A 21742-nucleotide genomic window follows, 5' to 3' on the forward strand; every position below is an offset into this window, starting at 1 on the left:
GAGGGAGATAACATCTTAGCCTGGTCACTCAACGACCGTACAATGAATAACATCGTTATAGTTTGGCTATACATTTTATTTGGCTAAATTCCAGCTCTGAGAATTACAAAAGAAAACAAATATTTAGGTTTGGGATATCCATGCCAAGATTATTGCTCTGAGTGGTACAACAGGCAGATTGGTGCTGACATCTGTTGTGAATAGCAAAAATCACTATGGAAACATCTCACCACCGTGGCACTCCACGGTGTGCATGGACAAAAGTTCAACTTACATACATACCAAGTCCCCGCTTAATGCGCGGTGCGCATATCACGCGTTTTTGCTGTAACACGGTTGGTTCGTCCGTCCGGGGAACACTTTTCGCGCAACGCAGAACGCGTCACTGCGATAACCCGGAACGTGCACCGTTATCTAATCTTACCTATATGTATATAGCGCCTTCGTCCAAGGCGCTTTACAACAATTAAAAAATTGTGCATAAGATGATTTCAAGTTCAAGTTCATTTATTAGGTATAACCCTGTGAGCCATTCGGCTCTTGAATCGGGTGCAACCGCAACAAACAAAAAACATGAACAAAAAAACATCTTAAAGTGATAGTGGTTAAAATAAAGAATATGAGTTATTCAAAGTGGTTGAATAGTTATGGTGACAGGATGGGCGGGAGAGGTGAAAGAGGGGCTGGGGTAGTGACAGGGTAATGATAGGGGTAGTGATAGGGGTGATAGCTGTAGTATTAGGGGTTGGAGTCAGCCTGGTTTTAGATGGGGGAAGGATTGTTCCAATTTTGCCAATTTTTAACAGTAGGGGGCGATGTTCCTCAAGTAAACTTTTTTTTTTTCACCAGCAAAGGCCCACTGAGCTATACAGTTATTTCTCAGAAGTGACCTAGCCACAAATGATAGCTCAATGAAGTGGCTCATCATGTGGACATTTATAGCAGCCAAATACTCTAAACACATGTCGATTATAAATGTGGAAGAAAAAACCAAAGGACTTGGAGAAAAAGCCATGTGACCACGGAGTGAACATGCAAACTCCCAATAAACAGGCATCAGGGTCGGGATCGAACCCACGAACTCCTGCATACCAGTCGAGGGAGTTAACATTGCCACCACGGTGCTGTGTGTCATTTTGCTGCTGTGTCATGTCAAATGAATGCAAATTTTGAGCAAGTGGATCCCATCATGAACACTGTAATCCTATAGTCTCTGTGGGCCTGTAGCAACCGTGTGAGCCTATGGGGCCTGCGTGAGCCTACGGGCTTCTTCTGTGTGGGCCTATGGGCTTCTTCTGTGTGGGCCTATTGGCTTCTTCTGTGTGGGCCTACGGGACTTTGTGCGAGCCTAAGGGCCTTTGAACCTTTTGGCGGGACCCCAGGGTCCCGAATAAACGGAAGTCAAAATCGTAATTACTTAATGTATTTTTGGCAACTACGTCCCACCGCGCACATAAACACCGTGACCCACCTGACACGGATAATTCTGTCATGTCGTCCAAGTGCAGCGAGGATGAATGCGCAGAAAAAGCTAAACTATTAAACTTTTCTTAGCGCATCGTGTAGAGCTTTTCGAGATGAATAGATTGCCGTATCGTTCGCCTTCAACAGAAATAAAATAACGTCGCAACGCAGTTTATGTGAGAGTCGGGGGCTTATGGGACCCCGGGGTCCTGCCATAAGGTTCCTTTGTGCACTCAATTCATATATCCAAATGAAACAAGAAAGCCAAGTCGAAAGTGGCGCATACCCGGGGTGTGGTCTCGCGACAGGTTCGCGTTGAAGGTCCGTTCCCACTCATAGACGACGCGCGTTTCCTCTCCATCCTCGGGGTTGCCCTTGCCGCTGAGCGATGGCGCCGTGGTGTTCACCCCGGACTGGATGCCCGAGTCCAGATAGGACTGCTGCTGCCACTGGGTGACCTGCACCTTGCGGTCAGGTTCCAGCTGCATGTCCAGCTCCATGAAGTCAGCTGCAAGTGACAATACCAAGCCCTCACCTCTCCCGCTTAGATTTTCAAAAGTCAGCTTTTATTTTCTTCAAGAAGAAAATAAATAGAACAAAAGTTGGAAATCGTGCAAAATCAGCACGGAGAATTACACATTGAGAATTACACAGAGAAACGGGAAGAGCAACGCGTGGATTAAGTATCACACAGGCAGGTTACGGGCACCGCATGGATTGTTAAGAAAACGTGGGCTTGGGGCATGACACTCACACAGAATGAACGACACCTGCGCATCGAGACTGGCATCGGAATCGTAGCTAAAGGATGGAATGCACTCATGGGGAAACAGGGCCACGTGCAAGAGCTAAATTGATTCATCACGAGACTGAGGGATGGCATTGCCTTGGGGCAGCCTTCATCTGGCAGTTGATATAGCACAACCAACAATGAATGGAAACTTAAATTGCGTCCGGCTGTATACACGTACAGCCCACTGTTGTGTATACGCCCCCTTTTTATTTTTTTTAAATATTATTTGTTAATTTTTTTTTAGAATTATTCTGCCAACATATAAAATATCGTTTTTTTAATAGACACGGGGCAACGTGAGAACGGACACGCCCCCACACTCCCACAGATGTGCGCACACCTCATTTCAAAGGAAAGAGGGCATGAAAGAAGGGTAATCAAGATCATAAAAACTCCCCGAATTTCACACAGGAGGAACAAGGGAGGGGGGAATGGCAGGCGAGGGGTTGGAATGACACCCTCTCGGAAACAGCCTTGCAGGGCCGGGCACCACGGAGGAATATATAATTATATTCTTAACAAAGGAAATTAACACGCTCTCGGAAATAAATAAATGAGCGCATGCGCCGGGTGCTTCCACCGTGGAAACAACCGTCTTTGTCTTCCCACAACACGGACAGCAAAAATTGCACACGCAAGGAAATAACATTTCCATGAGAGATCGGGTCACGATGAAACATCGGGAACACGGTTTCGGCATAACTGGGGCATAATGGAAATAAGTCGCATTTCAACTTCCAAACCAAAACAACTTAAGCTGTGTGAGACAAAAGATATGATCCCACAAGGGAGGGAATAATTAAGCTCGCTTAACGCGTAGGTTTTCGCGACAAATATTATTCAGTAACAAAAACATGGATTCGAATATTTCTTTTATATATATATAACTCGACGCGAATCATCGGTCTGATGGATAACTTCGGTGGCGCCGTCACGAGGCCCCACCCCCCCCCCTTCCAGAACGACACACAGCTGTGTCTTCAAAGCTAATAAACACACAGACAAACACGCACGCGAAGCACACGGACGGACACGCACACGACACACACACACACGGATGCAGATGGTCCCACCCACAGGAAGGTTTATTGACAGACTTTGAACAACTCTGGAAACTGAGGGGATTTTCTCAATATAAACCGAAGGAAAATCCATCCAAAAAATATCGCCAGGGCTCTGAGCCCCATCTCGTCGCCAGGGCAGATCATCCGGGCCACGGGCCCCAACTCAGATCGTCAGGGCCTCTGGCCCCACCACATCGTCCGGGCCACGGGCCCCATCTCATCTCAACGCCGACAACGAAGAAGTTTTCGTCATCCAGCAGGACAAGGTTCGCGAGGTAGCGACGCGCCGCTACAAGCCGAGGTCTGCACCAACTGAGAAGAATCGCTACCCTGAGTCGCAGAGCTGCGAGTGAAGCCAACAAAGACGCCAACGTCCACCCTGCCACGAACGAAGCATCGCTCCTCGTCAGAGTGACGACCAGCGAACAACCCGCAGGAAAGGCGGAGATCGCTGAACGAGCGCCACCTTGCGCCACCTTGCGCCACCTTGCGCCAAGCGAGCGCCAAGCGAGCGCCACCGCGCGCCACCGAACGACAACGAGCGACACCCAGATCGACCCGCATCAACCAAAACCGACTCGTCATCCCGCCGTGGAGGAAAAGAGTCAAAGCCTTCTGGACGAGCGCCGCCGCTCACCTCACAGCGGAGAAAGTGTCAGCTGACGCTCGCACAGACAGCAGAGAGGTCGTATCGCTTCCCACACACAGACTCAAGGAAACACAGAGGAAATCTTGTCAAACCAGTTTCCTTTATCTTAGAGTCTCGCGGAAGAATTAATTAAAACCGAGCCAAATTCGCTCTCCCGCAACACGCCTCACCCACCATTGACTCCAACCTTCCGTTAAAAGGATTTCACACTTGCTGATGAATCTATTGACATATACTTTCGCCTCTTGGGTATAATAAGTGATTTTTATTACCGCAAAATGAAGTGTGTCATGCTTGTTTTCAAACTCGGCCAGTCGCCGATTGTGATCGATACAAAAATGAACTAATGAGATGCCTGGTTGTTAGGAGGGTTTTTTAGTCATTCAGTTCGTTAAATGCATAAGAGTTTTGAGTTATTCATTCATTTTAGTCAAACGCATAGTCTCGTAATTGCATAAGAATTTTAGTTATTCATATTAATCGAACGCATGATATCGCAAATGCATAGGGGTTTGGTTATTCATGAATTATTGACGCATGTTTGACCTGCATGATAGAATGTCACATGCTTGTTAGAATAAAATTGCTTCACACCAACTGTTCGAGTGCTTCTTTCCAAGTCCATGCAAAACTCTCTTATCCATAAGAGCTGTACCTGTGATGAGATCTGAAACTGTGACCTTAAATATCATAACACACGCTAGGATAATCGGTAAATATTTAATCGATGATAATCGTGTTATCCTGATTGACAACTCTGGATAGACGAAGCTGAGCCAAATTATCATAACTGCACACACTAACATCATCGCAAGCATCCGCATAAAATATCTCCGTGATTATCATAATGTATGCATATAATCACATGCATTATCATAAGTTATGCATATTAATACACACATTAACATAATTAATGTGATTTGCGCATTTTTCGGAAAATTATTAATTTTCATTAATTTTCATCAAAATTTCATAACTCCGACACACACAACATAATGGGTGGCGTCGTCCGGGATCTCTCACAGACAGTGTTTTTGCATGGATGATGGAATGAATCACTTCGTGTTAACCAGAATATCGTGACCAAACATTGCATTGTGATTGTAAACGGGCGTAAAAAAAAAAACGCCCTCTAAGGTTAAAACCCAGAATAGCAGGTTGAAACAGAGACAGTGGAATTAAGATAATATCGTATCAAACCGATTGCATCCTGTGATAAATGGTGTTAGAGGTACGCACTCTGAATCGGAAAATAACAATAGCTCGAGTCAAACTGACTACACTCTGTGAGATAATTGTTTTATATGCACTCTAAAAGGAATTGTCAAAGTAACTCTTGCCATACCTAAGATGCTAGGATTAAGAATAATTTTTGAATGGGTTACGGGATACGGGGAGCTCGTATTAAAACGTACCGACCAATCTGTTACAAAGCAGTACAGTCAGAGAGACATATGGGAAGGGAGCTGTATCGATAACACGAACACACCTCGGGGGAAACTAATTGACTGGATAAAATGTAACGAAGGCGAACACGATGCAAAAACTACAGGAAAGGCAGGACAGGACTCATTCCTTTTCACACAGGCATACAGACAGGGATTGTGGAATGAAGGAAAATTCGGAAAGGAAACAGGAGAGAAATCGTCTCTAATAAACGAGGAAAAATGTCCTCACACCATCGTAAGGGAGGAGAAATCAGTGCTCGCGACAACAGCGAAACTCACAGACGTTGATCCACAGAATAAATATGGAAGTAACAGTAAATCACACTCTTGGGTACGTGGACAGAGTCCAGGGACTGATCGGGAAAAAATAATGGATATCGAACAAAAAATCCTTGACAAAGGGAAACCCTCACAATTCGAGAGAAGGGAGGGAGAGATACATATGCAAACATAAACATGTGAGACTGACTTCACAGATAGAGGGAGGCAAAATGTTAAAGTAAAGTCGACTGGACATGCTCCACTAAGGGCAGAGGCAAAAACTGAAGGGAAATGGCAACACGAGCGACACAGCATTGGGCGCGCACACAAAAAATACACGCCACTTAAACACAAGCGACACAGCACAGATAAAAGTGACAGATTGCCTGATGATAACTTGTTTGATGATGACGCTGTCGGCGATCAACTTTTGGAATACTTATTCAACAGTAAAACCCTTAAATTGATGGACAAGGCTCTAGTCAGAATTCCCGATTTTGACCCACACAATCAGACTATGGATATACACACACATATCGCAACAGTAGAAGAGGAGGCAATGATTAGAGGGCTGAGAAGACGGGATGAAAAAGCGAGTTTGTTGAAACGGAGCTTACAGAAAGAATCTATTCCATGGGTAAAGTCACTACCACACAAGGTTAGAAATGATTTTAAACAACTGAGCCTGGCAGTGATTCGGAAGTTTGGAGAATATTCGACTCACTGAGGGGTTTTATGCTGTAAAATCGATGACCCAGGGCATGGACCAAGATCCACGTGACTACCTCGTACAATTTAAAAGAGCGTATTACGCAGGCGATGTGAATCAATACCACGAAGGAGATAAAATGTTCAAAATTATGTTTTTCGAATCCTTGAGCCCAGAGATTACAGAAAGGGTGAGAATGGTTTTGAATCCAGAAACCGCATCCTTACGCCGCATAGAGAGCAAGGCGTACATGGCATGGTTATACAGAGCTAAGAATCGTAATTCGGATCCAGAACACAGGGAGAGGGATAAGGAACCCAGCCTCTCAGAGAGGAATAAAAATCACCGAGCAGTCCCACAATGCAGGACGGAGCAAGGGCGCACGCACACATGGCAAAATAACCCAGAGAGAGGTTGGCACGAGAATGAGAGCGGCACAAAGCCGAACATTCAGAGGAATCGCAGGAGGGGGAGGTTCAAAACAGAACCATACCAACACCCCATGCCACGACACACACGAGGCCAAAGTTGCACACTAAGATGGCGAGATAACCACCTAGCGGGAAGGTGTTACACAGACCGCGGAGGTATGGATGCGAACATTCAGGAGAATCGCAGGATGGGAGGTCAAACACAATCGATCCAATTCCGACCAATTCCTCCACCGGCTATACCAGGAGGGAATAGAGGAATAACACAGAATGCGGTCCAAATACAGGATGAACCACTCGCCGAGGTTTTGTTAAACCCCGAGCTCAATGGGAAATACAAGCAGGCTGCAAGTGACAGGGCGGGCAAAAACACGAGCAGTGCTCTTGTAAATGACGCGTGGATCGAATACAGGGACAGGGTTGCATTGAGGCGTGATCGGACAGTAGATAACAGACAGCAGAGACAAAGAGAGCACACAGAGACACGCCCTGAGGAGCGCAGGCGTGAGCCTTTGAATGAAAAATATTCAAGGGAAACCAAAATTTATGTGGATCGGAGTGCTAAAATGGAGACGAATGTTCATGACATATCGGGAATGGTGTTGGAATCTAACACACTCGTAAAAACAAAAAGGGCAACATTACGAGGCACAGGAGTAAATCGACACACTGACTCGGCAAATGTGCATGTAATCGCAGAGAGAGAGAACGCCACGAACCAAGTGTCAAAGTGGGTCGTGTGCGCGAATTCTGGGTATGTGCAGCACAATTTTTCACCACACACTATCACGACGCGAGAGAGTGAGAAAGGAAACTACAAAGACGAACCCGAAAACCGTAATCGAATTATCAAAGTGATAAGTGGTAAACCAGGCAACATGAGGAAGGTGACGCATAAATGCGTTCGAAACCGCTACCTAGCGTTTCCCAGGATTTAACAAAAACAAAAATGAATATTCGTCGGAGTTATGATGTATGAGAACCGATGTAACGCAATATCGATGTTTAACGTGTTGTAATTTTCTTTGCTTAATTCAAATGTAACCCTGTTGAGCAAAAACAAAAAAGGAAATTCGTCGGAGTTATGATGTATGAGAACCGATGTAACGCAATATCGATGTTTAACGTGTTGTAATTTGCTTTGCTTAATTCAAATGTAACCCTGTTGAGCAAAAACAAAAAAGGAAATTCGTCGGAGTTATGATGTATGAGAACCGATGTAACGCAATATCGATGTTTAACGTGTTGTTTATTTTCTTTGCTTATTTCAGATGTAACCAGGTTAAGATTGTAATACGTGCACGCGCGTCATAAGAAATAACCGCCGAGAGTAAGGGCGGCTGATGGGATGTATGACATAAAAAGGGGGCATTACTTTGTTTGAAAATTCGCCACTGGCCAAATCGACCCCTGATAATTTTCAAACGGGCGGACTGTTGTGTATACGCCCCCTTTTTATTTTTTTTAAATATTATTTGTTAAATTTTTTTTAGAATTATTCTGCCAACATATAAAATATCGTTTTTTTAATAGACACGGGCAACGTGAGAACGGACACGCCCCCACACTCCCACAGATGTGCGCACACCTCATTTCAAAGGAAAGAGGGCATGAAAGAAGGGTAATCAAGATCATAAAAACTCCCCGAATTTCACACAGGAGGAACAAGGGAGGGGGGAATGGCAGGCGGGGGGTTGGAATGACACCCTCTCAGAAACAGCCTTGCAGGGCCGGGCACCACGGAGGAATATATAATTATATTCTTAACAAAGGAAATTAACACGCTCTCGGAAATAAATAAATGAGCGCATGCGCCGGGTGCTTCCACCGTGGAAACAACCGTCTTTGTCTTCCCACAACACGGACAGCAAAAATTGCACACGCAAGGAAATAACATTTCCATGAGAGATCGGGTCACGATGAAACATCGGGAACACGGTTTCGGCATAACTGGGGCATAATGGAAATAAGTCGCATTTCAACTTCCAAACCAAAACAACTTAAGCTGTGTGAGACAAAAGATATGATCCCACAAGGGAGGGAATAATTAAGCTCGCTTAACGCGTAGGTTTTCGCGACAAATATTATTCAGTAACAAAAACATGGATTCGAATATTTCTTTTATATATATATAACTCGACGCGAATCATCGGTCTGATGGATAACTTCGGTGGCGCCGTCACGAGGCCCCACCCCCCCCCCCTTCCAGAACGACACACAGCTGTGTCTTCAAAGCTAATAAACACACGGACAAACACGCACGCGAAGCACACGGACGGACACGCACACGACACACACGGATGCAGATGGTCCCACCCACAGGAAGGTTTTATGACAGACTTTGAACAACTCGGGAAACTGAGGGGATTTTCTCAATATAAACCGAAGGAAAATCCATCCAAAAAATATCGCCAGGGCTCTGAGCCCCATCTCGTCGCCAGGGCAGATCATCCGGGCCACGGGCCCCAACTCAGATCGTCAGGGCCTCTGGCCCCACCACATCGTCCGGGCCACGGGCCCCATCTCATCTCAACGCCGACAACGAAGAAGTTTTCGTCATCCAGCAGGACGAGGTTCGCGAGGTAGCGACGCGCCGCTACAAGCCGAGGTCTGCACCAACTGAGAAGAATCGCTACCCTGAGTCGCAGAGCTGCGAGTGAAGCCAACAAAGACGCCAACGTCCACCCTGCCACGAACGAAGCATCGCTCCTCGTCAGAGTGACGACCAGCGAACAACCCGCAGGAAAGGCGGAGATCGCTGAACGAGCGCCACCTTGCGCCACCTTGCGCCACCTTGCGCCACCTTGCGCCACCTTGCGCCACCTTGCGCCAAGCGAGCGCCAAGCGAGCGCCACCGAGCGACACCCAGATCGACCCGCATCAACCAAAACCGACTCGTCATCCCGCCGTGGAGGAAAAGAGTCAAAGCCTTCTGGACGAGCGCCGCCGCTCACCTCACAGCGGAGAAAGTGTCAGCTGACGCTCGCACAGACAGCAGAGAGGTCGTATCGCTTCCCACACACAGACTCAAGGAAACACAGAGGAAATCTTGTCAAACCAGTTTCCTTTGTCTTAGAGTCTCGCGGAAGAATTAATTAAAACCGAGCCAAATTCGCTCTCCCGCAACACGCCTCACCAACCATTGACTCCAACCTTCCGTTAAAAGGATTTCACACTTGCCGATGAATCTATTGACATATACTTTCGCCTCTTGGGTATAATAAGTGATTTTTATTACCGCAAAATGAAGTGTGTCATGCTTGTTTTCAAACTCGACCAGTCGCCGATTGTGATCGATACAAAAATGAACTAATGAGATGCCTGGTTGTTAGGAGGGTTTTTTAGTCATTCAGTTCGTTAAATGCATAAGAGTTTTGAGTTATTCATTCATTTTAGTCAAACACATAGTCTCCTAATTGCATAACAATTTTAGTTATTCATATTAATCGAACGCATGATATCGCAAATGCATAGGGGTTTGGTTATTCATGAATTATTGACGCATGTTTGACCTGCATGATAGAATGTCACATGCTTGTTAGAATAAAATTGCTTCACACCAACTGTTCGAGTGCTTCTTTCCAAGTCCATGCAAAACTCTCTTATCCATAAGAGCTGTACCTGTGATGAGATCTGAAACTGTGACCTTAAATATCATAACACACGCTAGGACAATCGGTAAATATTTAATCGATGATAATCGTGTTATCCTGATTGACAACTCTGGATAGACGAAGCTGAGCCAAATTATCATAACTGCACACACTAACATCATCGCAAGCATCCGCATAAAATATCTCCGTGATTATCATAATGTATGCATATAATCACATGCATTATCATAATTTATGCATATTAATACACACATTAACATAATTAATGCGATTTGCGCATTTTTCGGAAAATTATTAATTTTCATTAATTTTCATCAAAATTTCATAACTCCGACACACACAACACCACGTGTCAGTCCACTGCTGGCTGAGGGCCTCATACTTCACCATGCTGGTCAGTGCAAGTTGGCGATGGTGGGGAACATATATGTTGGAGCAAAGTGTAGCAAAACAAAGGATTTTGCTGCACTGTGCTCTGCTGACAATGTAGCCCCACAAGCAGCATATAACACCTGTTTCATTCATGCATGGCGATCACCTAGCTGGAATAGAACTTCCTTTCCAAATCTGATGAGACTGGGTGCAATTCGGGTGTTTTGGTCAAAGATGCATTCATCTAAACCGATAATGAATTGGACATCCTGACCTCCCCTGCATTTTTAGTCCGACTTTATGAACCCTATTCTGAAGATGTGTGACGCAGTTTAAAATGACACGTCCCATATCTAAATGCAGACATTTGTAGATAGAATCGTTCTTTAACTTACCGGTGAGCTAAAACAATAATTTGAACGTTGTTAAATGCTTGTACACAACAGGTGGTGGAGGGTCTTAACGATACATATTTGGTCAGATCATCATGAACCGTATAACTTGTCTGTGCAGTTAGAGACTAAGGGGATTTAGGTAAGTGCCATTTGAAATAAAAAAAATACAAGCAAAATGCCCTTTGATCAAATGGACAGAGAACTTTAAAGATCTAAAGGTGTCTATTTCACTTATTTTTTGCTATTATTAAATAATGATTAGCCTTGTTTACTCAGGAATGCCTTGCCGAGTCTCAAGACTTTTTCTACTATTAACTATTTTTATTACCAATTTTTATTTCACCAGGTAAGACCCAATGAGCTATATAGGTATTTTTCAGAAGTGACCTGGCCACAAATATTAGCTCAATGAAGTGGCTTATCATATGGAAATTAATAGCAGCCAAATAATCTAAACGCATGTTTATAATAGTGGAGGGAAAAACTTGAGAACCCGCAGAATAATCATAGCGACGACAGAGAGAACATGCAAATTCCAAATACACAGGCATCAGGGTCGGGATCCGGATGTTCTGGTCATACCAGTTACATTGTGTGCAGTGTTAGCTATGGGAGGAAACCGGAAAACTCAGAGGAAACCCATGCAGAACAAAACTCCACACAGAAATCCACCCGAGTCGGAATTCTAACCCAGAATTTCTTACTTTGAGGCATGAGTGTTGACACTGCGCCACCCTGCCGCCCACAGTTATTTCACCTGATTGTTAAGCCACTTCACCCTTTTGCAAACAAGGAAATGCTGAGAAAAAAGATGTTGTTTCTGCTTCAGCAAACACTTTTATGGCATCAAAGTCCAGTAACGGCCAGACTAAAACCAGTGCAATCTCCGAGTCCATACACGTCAAATGGCTTGTGTTGGATTCTAAGACATCTGACATTGCCATGCGATGGCGGCACACACCTGTAATCCAGCACTGAGAGCATTGGCAGTGAAACTCCCTTCCTGTGGGCATCATAATACCATACCCTGGCTTTCAAGAGATGGTGGTAGAAGAAAATGTGGAGCAACCTCCATCTGTTGCATCTGCATGGAAAGCATTGCCCCTTCGCACGCGTGGGTTTTCTGCAGGTGCTCCGGTTTCCTCCCATATATATATAAACACTAATTAATTAGCTGATAATATATAGAGGACGGCAGAGCTTGGGCAATTGTTTGCACCGGCTCACCTCCTGGCCGCTGCCTTCCCGCTCGTCTGTGGTTCCTCGCACCTCAAGAGTTGTTTCCCTCTCATAGAGAGCGAGCGAGCAAGCGAGAACTGTGCTCGTCATGAACCTAAATCCCAGTTCTATACGTCTCCTACTGATCAGGACTGTGGGAAACTGACTTATTTGCATTAAAATCTCTTTTGAAAAAAAAAGTTATTTTTAAATTGATGCCATGGGAAAAGTTTCACACCAAGAAATTTAAGCTCTCCGCAAAACAGCTGCAAACATTCTGCATTGTGATGCGTTCTTTAGTCTGCTGTGCAGCGTCAAATTCCTGCCGCCGATTTCTATCCCGATCACATTCCCCAGTTGTGAATTTTCCTAGGGTGGCGACAGAGCCCAATGAGGTTGCGCTCACCGCTTGTTGTAGTGGTTCGTGGTTCGAAACTCGCAGGCCACCCTGCTTAAAATTGCAGGTGTATTGACCGTGAAATACACGTTGTGTGGTTGGAAAAGTGTAGGCCATTGTGTGCCAGCGTCATGGTCAAATCTGAAAAATTACACTGCAAATTACTAAAGTGGCACTACACCCCCCCGACTGTTAAACTACGATGATAGCCTTGCACTGTAGGAATGGCGTAAACACTAAATGGTATATATTCATGGTTGATATTTCAAGCCTTGAGATTCTGGCATTACATATTTTTACATCTCCTTTTTTGTCACTCTTTTAGCACAATAAACATTTTCCGCCATTTCAGACTACGTCAATTATCCAGATATAAATAGCCAGCAGCAAGCATCAAACGACAACTCGCTGCAATTGATAACCTCGTTAACGTGCGGACAGCTACCCAGATTCAAACACAGCATATACGTGGTGCCAGCCAAGCGCTCTGAAGACAGTACAATTACTACAATTTTTATTTTACCAAATAAGGCCCACTGAGCGACATAACTATTTTTTAGAAGCGACCTGGCCACAAATGATAAGTCAATCAAGCGGCTTATCATGTGGAAATGTATAGCAGCTAAATCTTCTAAACGCATGTTTTTAAATGGAGGGAAAAACCGGAGAAAAACGGAGGACCCGGAGAAAAATTCACGCGACCAAGGGGAGAGAGGGATTGAAACCACGACCTCCTGCATAACAGCGAGGTATATAAAATCTTGCCACCGTGTCACCCCTAAGCCTCCTATTATTATTATTGTTGTGCTTGAATACCAAGGAAAGACTCATTGAGCATTGGGAATCTTCTTCAGGGGGGATCGTGCCAGTTTTCAAGTAGGAGACGAGGTTGCTTTTGTGTGTAATACCAAGTGAGTAACATGCAGATGATTTTGCAGCATTGGGATTTTCAGCCAATACCAGTAAACATTGTACGTTTGTTTTTAGCTATGGGAGGAAATCAGAAAACCCATAGGAAAACTCATGCAGAGCAGGGAGATAGCGAACATACAAACTCCAAAGAGATAGGCACCCAAGTCAGGAATAGAACCCAGATGATTCTTGCTGTGATGGAAGTATTACCATTGCATCACCCTGATGGCCAAATAATAAAAAACTTACTCTTAAGTATACACACTTACAACGCACGCATGAGAGGATGAACATTAAACCTTTGCTTTAATTCAAGAGGGAAATTAATGTACACGTTACCTTGGCTAGCCATGGTCTCTTAGGCGTTGTGGTCGGTACTGCTCAGAACCAACGTATACTTTTCTCTTGGCGCAAAAGTGAAGTCCACCTGAAAGTTCAGATACACAAAATCACGTGAAATTATGTACATGTATGAAAGCACGGACATCTACACACTGCACCAGGTACTCTAAAGACATCGGGAAAGCTCGGGACAGGTTTAGATATAATTAGCCACTCATGTTGGCTGTGACCAGGAATCAAACTCAAGTCACCGGGTTCATAGTGAATTGCATTTACCACTATGCCACTGTGAATTTGTGTTGGACCAAAAACAGAGATCCCCCATTTAGCCTTCACAGACTGTTGGGGCAAGTGCTGTTTGCGAGTTGCACCTATAAAGGCCAGAACAGCACACAAGGGGGTTGGTGGACAGCATCACGCCTTTGTCTCCGCACCAAGTACTCAAATGAGGCTAAATTGACCGAGGGGAGGACTGGGACTGGTTCAAATAATCGCCAGTGGTGTGGACCGTGAGCGGAAACAGAACTTGTGTTGCCGGATTCATAGTGAAGTGTGCTAGCCGCTGCACGACCGCTTCAAAAAAACACACACACACTGCAAAACCATATTTTGGGTAGCAGGGTGGCACAATGATAATACTTGTGCCTTACAGCAAGAAGGGGCTGTATTCGATTCCTAACTCGGGCACCTTTCTACGTGAGGTTTGTATGTTCTCTCTCTGTTCTGCATGGGGTTCCTCTGGGTCCTTCAGTATCCTCCCAAAGATTAAATAAACCTCTACAATTTGGACCTAGTATTGGCCAAATATCCTAATGTTGAAATATTACCTGCAAATTACTTCATTGGGATTACATACACCAGCAATATTGGCCCCTACTGTGAAAACCAGACACGACCCTGCTCCTGAAAATGTCCTTGCTTTTTTGGGTAAGCCAGCGTAAATAACAAAATAAACGTGTCACCAGACAAAGACAGTCTGCAGTGGAGGTTGACCAGTACAGGCAGACAATCATTAAATGTAGTCCAATGTTCCACTCGTCATTTAATGAATGGGGAATTACTAATCACATCTTCAGAATATTGTGACTTCTCCATCATACAGTCATACACGTGCCAGTCTGTGCAGCCTAGGTGCTGAAAAACAGAGACAAATGACAGCCCATTTGGGACTTACACAATGGAATATCAAAAGCTTAAATTATGGATGATTATTATTATGCTTGTTTACCCAGAAAAGAATAACTTAGTGTCAAGACTTTTTCAGGAGGATTTTGCCAAGTTTTTGCAGTGGGATGTTTGGCCAATACCAGTTTCATTTTTTTAAATCTTATATTGTAAGCTATGGGAGGAAACTGAAAAACCTAGAGAAAACCCATGCAGATCAGGGGGAGTACATACAAACCCCACGCAGAAAGGCACCTGAGTTGGGAGTTGAATATAAGCCCTTCTTGAAGCTATTTAAACTATGAACTATTTTTTATTCTACCAGGTAAGGCCCAATGAGCTACATAGCTCTTTTTCAGAAGCGACCTAGCCAAAAATGATAATGCAACTAAGTTTCTTATAGTGTGAAAATTTATAGCAACCAAATACTCTAAACGCATGTTTGTAAATGTGGAGGAAAAACCCAGAGGACCCGGAGAAAAATCCATGCGACCACAGGGAGAACATGCAAACTACAAATATACAGGCGTCAGGGTAAGAATCGAACCCACAACCTCCTGTATGCCAGGCGAGGGAGTTAACATTCACCATCACGGCGGGTGACCTCCCTTCTACCATAATAACATGGTGTTGCAGACGTGTATAGAGGACCCACGCCACACAGATCTCGAGCATCCAGTTAATTATAATTATCAGCGCCCCACAGCACAACGCCTAACTCACTGCCGCCATCTCTATGTGAATATTCCCCATGCTCACCCTGCAAGTGCTTCTCAGGTTACTTAACCCATACCAGTCTCCACCATTATATATTGGTCATAACAAGTCTGTGCTCTTTACTACAGGCTTATGGGCGGCCGGGTGGCTCAGTGGTAACACTTGTGCCTCTTGATAAAAATGGAGTGGGTTCACTTTCCAACTTAGGCACCTTTCTGTGCAGAGTTTGTATGTTCTCCTCCTATTCTGCATTAGTTTCCTCTGTGATCCCCACACACTGTAAGTGGTATTGGCCAAACATTCCAAATCAAATGCTGAAAAATTACCCACACATTACTAAATTGGGAATAGACATAGCAACGTTTCCCCACTCCTGCAAAATACTTGGTAGGACCCTTCTGGAAAAGGGTCTTGAGGCTTTCCTGGGTTAACAAGCAAAAATATAATGAAGATGAAATCTATCCTGAACAGCTGACTTGGTTCTTACATCCAAAGCAATAGCAATCCCTATCATGGTGCAATGCACAAGGGGATATTGTAAAGTTAAAATCATCTTGCATCTCTTCATGCGATACCCTACATTATGTACCTTTCTTCATGTACAATGCTATTATTGTCCAACAATGTGCCAGACTGCTGAATCTGATATTGTGTAGGCAGCAGGGTGTGGTGCAGGGTGTAAGTGTAGGTGTAATGCATGGAATGTCGTGCAGGGCACTGTACGTTTTTTTCTGAGGGTAATGTTGCTCAAGAGAGGCTGCTCCGTCTACTTTACGTAAAGTGTTGTATATTTTACAGGCCAACAACATCACACGCAGACCCACGCACATGCAACTGTGCATCATACATCTCACTCTGTGCTGGTCAGTATGCTCTGATTTGGAATTACCTTTGTATTTGACGCTCCATGAAACATGTAATCAATACGGTATTGTGTACGATAGTTCCAAGCCTTGGCCATTAAATGATGACCCCAATAAATCTGACAGGTGCTCAAGTGTTATTGTTTGTCAGAGCCTTTAACATTAACATCGATTTCTCTCAATCCTGGGGGATGTCACGGGCTGGCTCTATGCATTATGATCCTCGATTATGATTGCTATGATCCTCCCACACCAGGATGGCTGGTGCATTGGTAACGCTTGTGCCTCACATCAAGAAGTCCCTGGGTTCAACTCCCAACCCAGCCGCCATTGTGCATGGCGTTTTGATGTGCTCCTCCTGTTCTGCATGGGTTTCCTCAATATTCGCCAGTTTCCTTCCATAGCTAAATAATACCATGCGATGTAACTCGTGCCTCAGGTGAGCTTTACTGGTTATAATTTGATAAATACATTGCTAAGTATAAATTATATCTCTGTAAACGTGACAATCTTGTCGGGTGGTGGAAGGTTGATGATAAACATTTTGGCATAAAACTAATACGTGGACTGACCCATAAACAAATACGGCTCATTGTATTGGCTACGAAAATCTATGTATTAAGTTAATTTAACTTTCATTGGGCAAATCATCCCAATGATGAAAATATTTGCTAATTAGTCGACAGAGATTACACACAGCAGCGAAATTGCCCCCCTCAGTAAAAACTTTACATAACCCTCCTGAAAGTCTTGAGACCAAATAAGGCTTTTCTGGGTAAACACGCATAAATAACATTAATTTAAAACTAAAATTGCTCTAGCTTCCTGTCTTTCTTCTTGTGCATGGCTCAAGACAGACAAGAGGCCACATAAATAATCCTAATCAAGTAACTTTGCCTCCTGTGAATTAGTACAGTGTGTTTCCCACAAATTAACTAAATTAAAACATGTTTTTATTTTACCAGGTAAGGCCAACTGAGCTATACAGCTATTTTTCAGAAGAAACCTGGCTACAAATGATAGCTCAACGAAGTGGTGTATGTGGAAATGTATAGCAGCCACATAATCTAAATAATCTAAATGCATGTTTCTAAATGTGGTGCGAAGAACCCAGAGAAAATCCACACGAAAATCCAACTCCACTACTTGGATCTGAGCTGGGTCTTTGCCAGAGCCAACCTTCACTCACAACTGTACCCAGCTACATTCCCATGGACTGCAGAGCCCATCCCAGCCCATTCATTCGCTCCCTGCTGGCCCACCCTCCCCATACTGCCACCCACACTGCACCGCCTATGCCCTAAGGCCTAGCGACCAAGCCAGGGAAGGTGGACCTTTGCTGGGCAGGAATCTAGGTGAGCTCAAGAGGGCGTTAGACAGGAAGTGGGTAAAAGCGGAGTTTCTACGCTGAATGTATGTTGTCAGATTGTTTATAATTAATCAATGTAACGTGTGTTTTTTTGTTATTAATTTGTCTCCATGTTGTTTACAAACATGGCTTGGTGATTGATTGAATGAATGCACGAGTGTGTACTGACAAGCAAATAATCCTGAGTCTCAGGAATGTGTTGAACCTGAAGAAGAATAATCTTGCAGTTGCCTTAGACTGAATATTTAAAGCAAAAAAATTAAGATATAAATTCAAAGAGAAGACGAATCTAATTAACATCAACAATATAGATCAAGATGTGCAGAGATTTAGACTGGTTACAAGCAACGGCTTCAAATCCCCATGGAAGCAACATGATTGAATGGAAATCATTATTTAAATAGAGTACAGTACTAACATTGTAATGGGCAGTCCATTGCAATCGGGGGGTGGGGGGGGCAAGGTGAAGAGACATCAACTAAAACCACATGGTGAGCAGGAGGAGAAAATATGGAAGGAGATGAAAATGGCAATTGAAATATTCAGGATGCAGCACCCCCAAATTATACCTCACTGCGCTCTACTGTATAAAGTTCAATGTAAAGCAGTCAAGGTGATGGATGATCCAGCACTGATGAGCTCCTGTCACTCACCGGCAGTCAGTTGCCTCCTTATCACTCTTCTATTGCTACTACCACCACGGTTACTCTTCCTGTGAACTTCACGCATTAATTTCTCCACCCATTTTGAGAAATCGGTCTCCCACAAAACTTACCGTTTTGTCTCAGCAATAGTCTACAATCACCACAATGCAGGTCAAAACAACAGACTCGCCCACTCATCACAATTCAGCTCACAATACACTCACCCACCACACTTCAGCTCACAACAACACACTCACACGCTTACCACACTTCAGCTCACAACACACCGACCCACTCACCACTACACTGCAGGTCACCTCATCTTCTTTCTGCTCTTTCTTCGCACTGATCCACTTCAGAATTCCTTTTCATCATCCCTTCAAGCGACGTATCCTCACCTAGGTCCCCCCCCCTCATTGTATGAATTATGTCATTAAACTGCGTGTGTGTTTTCTCATCCACGAGTTCCTCGTTCTGTCTCTCAATGTAATTCCAAGGTGTGCATCCATCTCCCCATGCTTCTTTGCGCACGTTTAAGTTGTTGGTCTGCCTTTTGTTAACGCCCATGGTGTTTCTAAACCATGTGTCAGAGCGGGGAGTGCACACGGTGTAAAACATGAGCTCATGCAAAACAGCGATGACTGTATTACGGTGCCTGTGTGCAGCAATCGAGGCTATATAACTCCGCAATGTTACCTCATCAGCACACATGTTATTATAGTATTGCGACATGCGCAGTATTATACGTATGCAATTATGATTTTATTCGGTGGATTATTGTGACATGAGGCATATCCATTGTACTACATCCATTTTACTGTACATCTGTGAAAGAGCTTCATAATCCATCGGATTTCTCGAGTCTAAATATTCTGATTCTGACATGACCACAGCCCCATGAACCCCACAGGGACGTCCTCATATGAGTGCTGTCTCTCCACTGCTGGATGATACCCACAACTATCTCCACTGCTGGATGATGACATCACAATTATATCTCCACGATCATCTCTTCTGAATCTCCTCTGATGGATGACACACATCGTTACCTCTCTGACATTTCCACTGCTGGATAACCATTATCTCTATTCCTCATCTCTTACCTGTCTAGTCATTACAAGTTTAACACTGTAATAGATATATTCTGGTAACATTATGGTTAAAGTGTCCTCATGATTACGTGGGGCATATGTATTGTCATCCATAACCACGGCCGCATGTGCTCCCACACGGCTGTCTCTCTTTATCCTTCGCTGTTACTGCTGTCCTGTATCCATGCTATTATAGCGTGCTGACAACATATTACAATCTTCACTAGATTAGTGACACGATGGATTATAAATCATTACTATCATGACAGGCGCGAATATGTAATGCATTATGGTCATCAATACCATATGTTGACGAACAGGTGATTATACTCCAGCAGTGGAGATTCTGTAAAAGATCGATATGGTGGCTATAATCCAGCAGTGGATATCAGAATGACAGTAATAATACAGCAGTGGAGATATATTGAAGATGATGGCTATGAATCCAGTGGAGAAACGAGAGATGGCCATGGTTGTAATCCAGCAAGAGATGTAATATATGACTACGAACAGAGATAAATACCTGCATTATAATCCAATAGTGGAGATGGTTATATTTCAACATTGTACTGTAGATGCAATTGAGATGATGGTGGTGATCACGATGGATAATGGTGGTTTATGGTGGTGATAATGGTAATACTGTAGCTATAATCCAGCTGTGGAGACACCATCGAGGAGGTGACTGTGAAGGAGTAATAGTAGTCGTTGTCGTAGTCACGATAACACCGTGAACCATCCAGCAGTGGAGTGTCCAGGAGGCCCTCACCTGCAGCAGGAAGCCCGCGCCACCACCTCACTCAGCCCGTGTCGCTCCGCGCGCGGCCCACGCCTCGTTCCTCGCCTCTACCTTCACCAATGGGACCCTGTAGGCTGTGTGTAACTGTTGATTATAATTGGTATTATTGTTATAATTCTTGGTACCGTCGCGAAAGATCGCTGCTGCTGTTGTTGTTTAAGGCGGAACGAGCGCCTGGGATGGGTGGGGGGCGGGTCACTCAGCTCCGCGAGAAACCCCTCCGCAAGCCGCCTCACCGCCCCTTCCAGCAGTAGCAGCACGCCGATCCCTCCGCGGACGCGCCCTCACTTCGACCCCTAACCCCTCACGCGAAGTAGTGCGTGACATTACTACCCCTCCCTATCCCCTTTACCCCCGTGCTGCTGTTCCTTGCCTCTAGGAACAGCAGCAGTCAGAGCGACAGCGATGTCCCGCTCAAATGAGCATCAAAGAGTTCGTTGCTCATCATCTCCTGTGTACAGCCTTGCAGAGAGCCAGTGGTGGAAATTCCACGTTCCCGATCGCGGACCGGGGCGGGTCCATCCGTAGGGGACAACCACCGGCTGACTTCCAACCCGAATTGGTAGTGGACTGCAATGTATTCATTTTATCGACCCCGGAGGGGGTGATGGGCTGAGTCAACCCTCGAACCCCGCCATCAGGATTTGAACTCGCGACCTTGCGCATATTTAACACTGACGGCCTCTTGACTCACCGCCGTCCTAGTGGGCCATTTGCGGGGGACGCGAGACGCAAAAAAGGTTTCGCTCGCTCGAACGTTGAACTTCCTTCCCACCGTACATAAACAACCACGCTAATCGGACGCCTGTGGGGGAGGACAACCAAACTAAACAAAACAATACTAAATAAATTAGTTTTCAATCTGAATGACTTAAAAGTGCATTGCTCTAGTGGCTTTCTAATATCGAAAGGAAGAGCGTTCCAGACAGCCGCGGAAGCACAACCGAAAGCACGCGACGCGGTGACTGTCTACGTCCGATGGCTATGTACTGTATGTTGAACTTCTTTCACACCGTACACAGCTAA

General features: G+C 44.6%; 1 protein-coding gene across 2 annotated transcripts in view; it reads right to left on the bottom strand.

Annotated features, from left to right (window-relative positions):
* The window catches only part of LOC144730142 (catenin beta-1-like), a 69061-nt gene extending 48155 nt beyond the window's left edge, over positions 1-20906 (bottom strand). Inside the window, exons 1-3 of one of the 2 annotated variants that reach the window (XM_078610728.1) lie at positions 20687-20906; positions 14067-14154; positions 1751-1972 (exon numbers count right to left, since the gene is read on the bottom strand). In XM_078610728.1, the coding sequence (XP_078466854.1) occupies positions 1751-1972; positions 14067-14079 (235 nt within the window). In that variant the 5' untranslated portion in view covers positions 14080-14154; positions 20687-20906. Of the gene's footprint in view, positions 1-1750; positions 1973-14066; positions 14155-19125; positions 19145-20686 lie in introns of those variants that run through there. The other variant, XM_078610735.1, reaches the window with a different exon arrangement.
* Positions 20907-21742: the final 836 nt, after the last annotated feature.

Source organism: Lampetra planeri, chromosome 2, assembly GCF_965212315.1.
Source record: "Lampetra planeri chromosome 2, kcLamPlan1.2.h2, whole genome shotgun sequence".
In the NCBI taxonomy this organism is placed as follows: domain Eukaryota; kingdom Metazoa; phylum Chordata; class Hyperoartia; order Petromyzontiformes; family Petromyzontidae; genus Lampetra; species Lampetra planeri.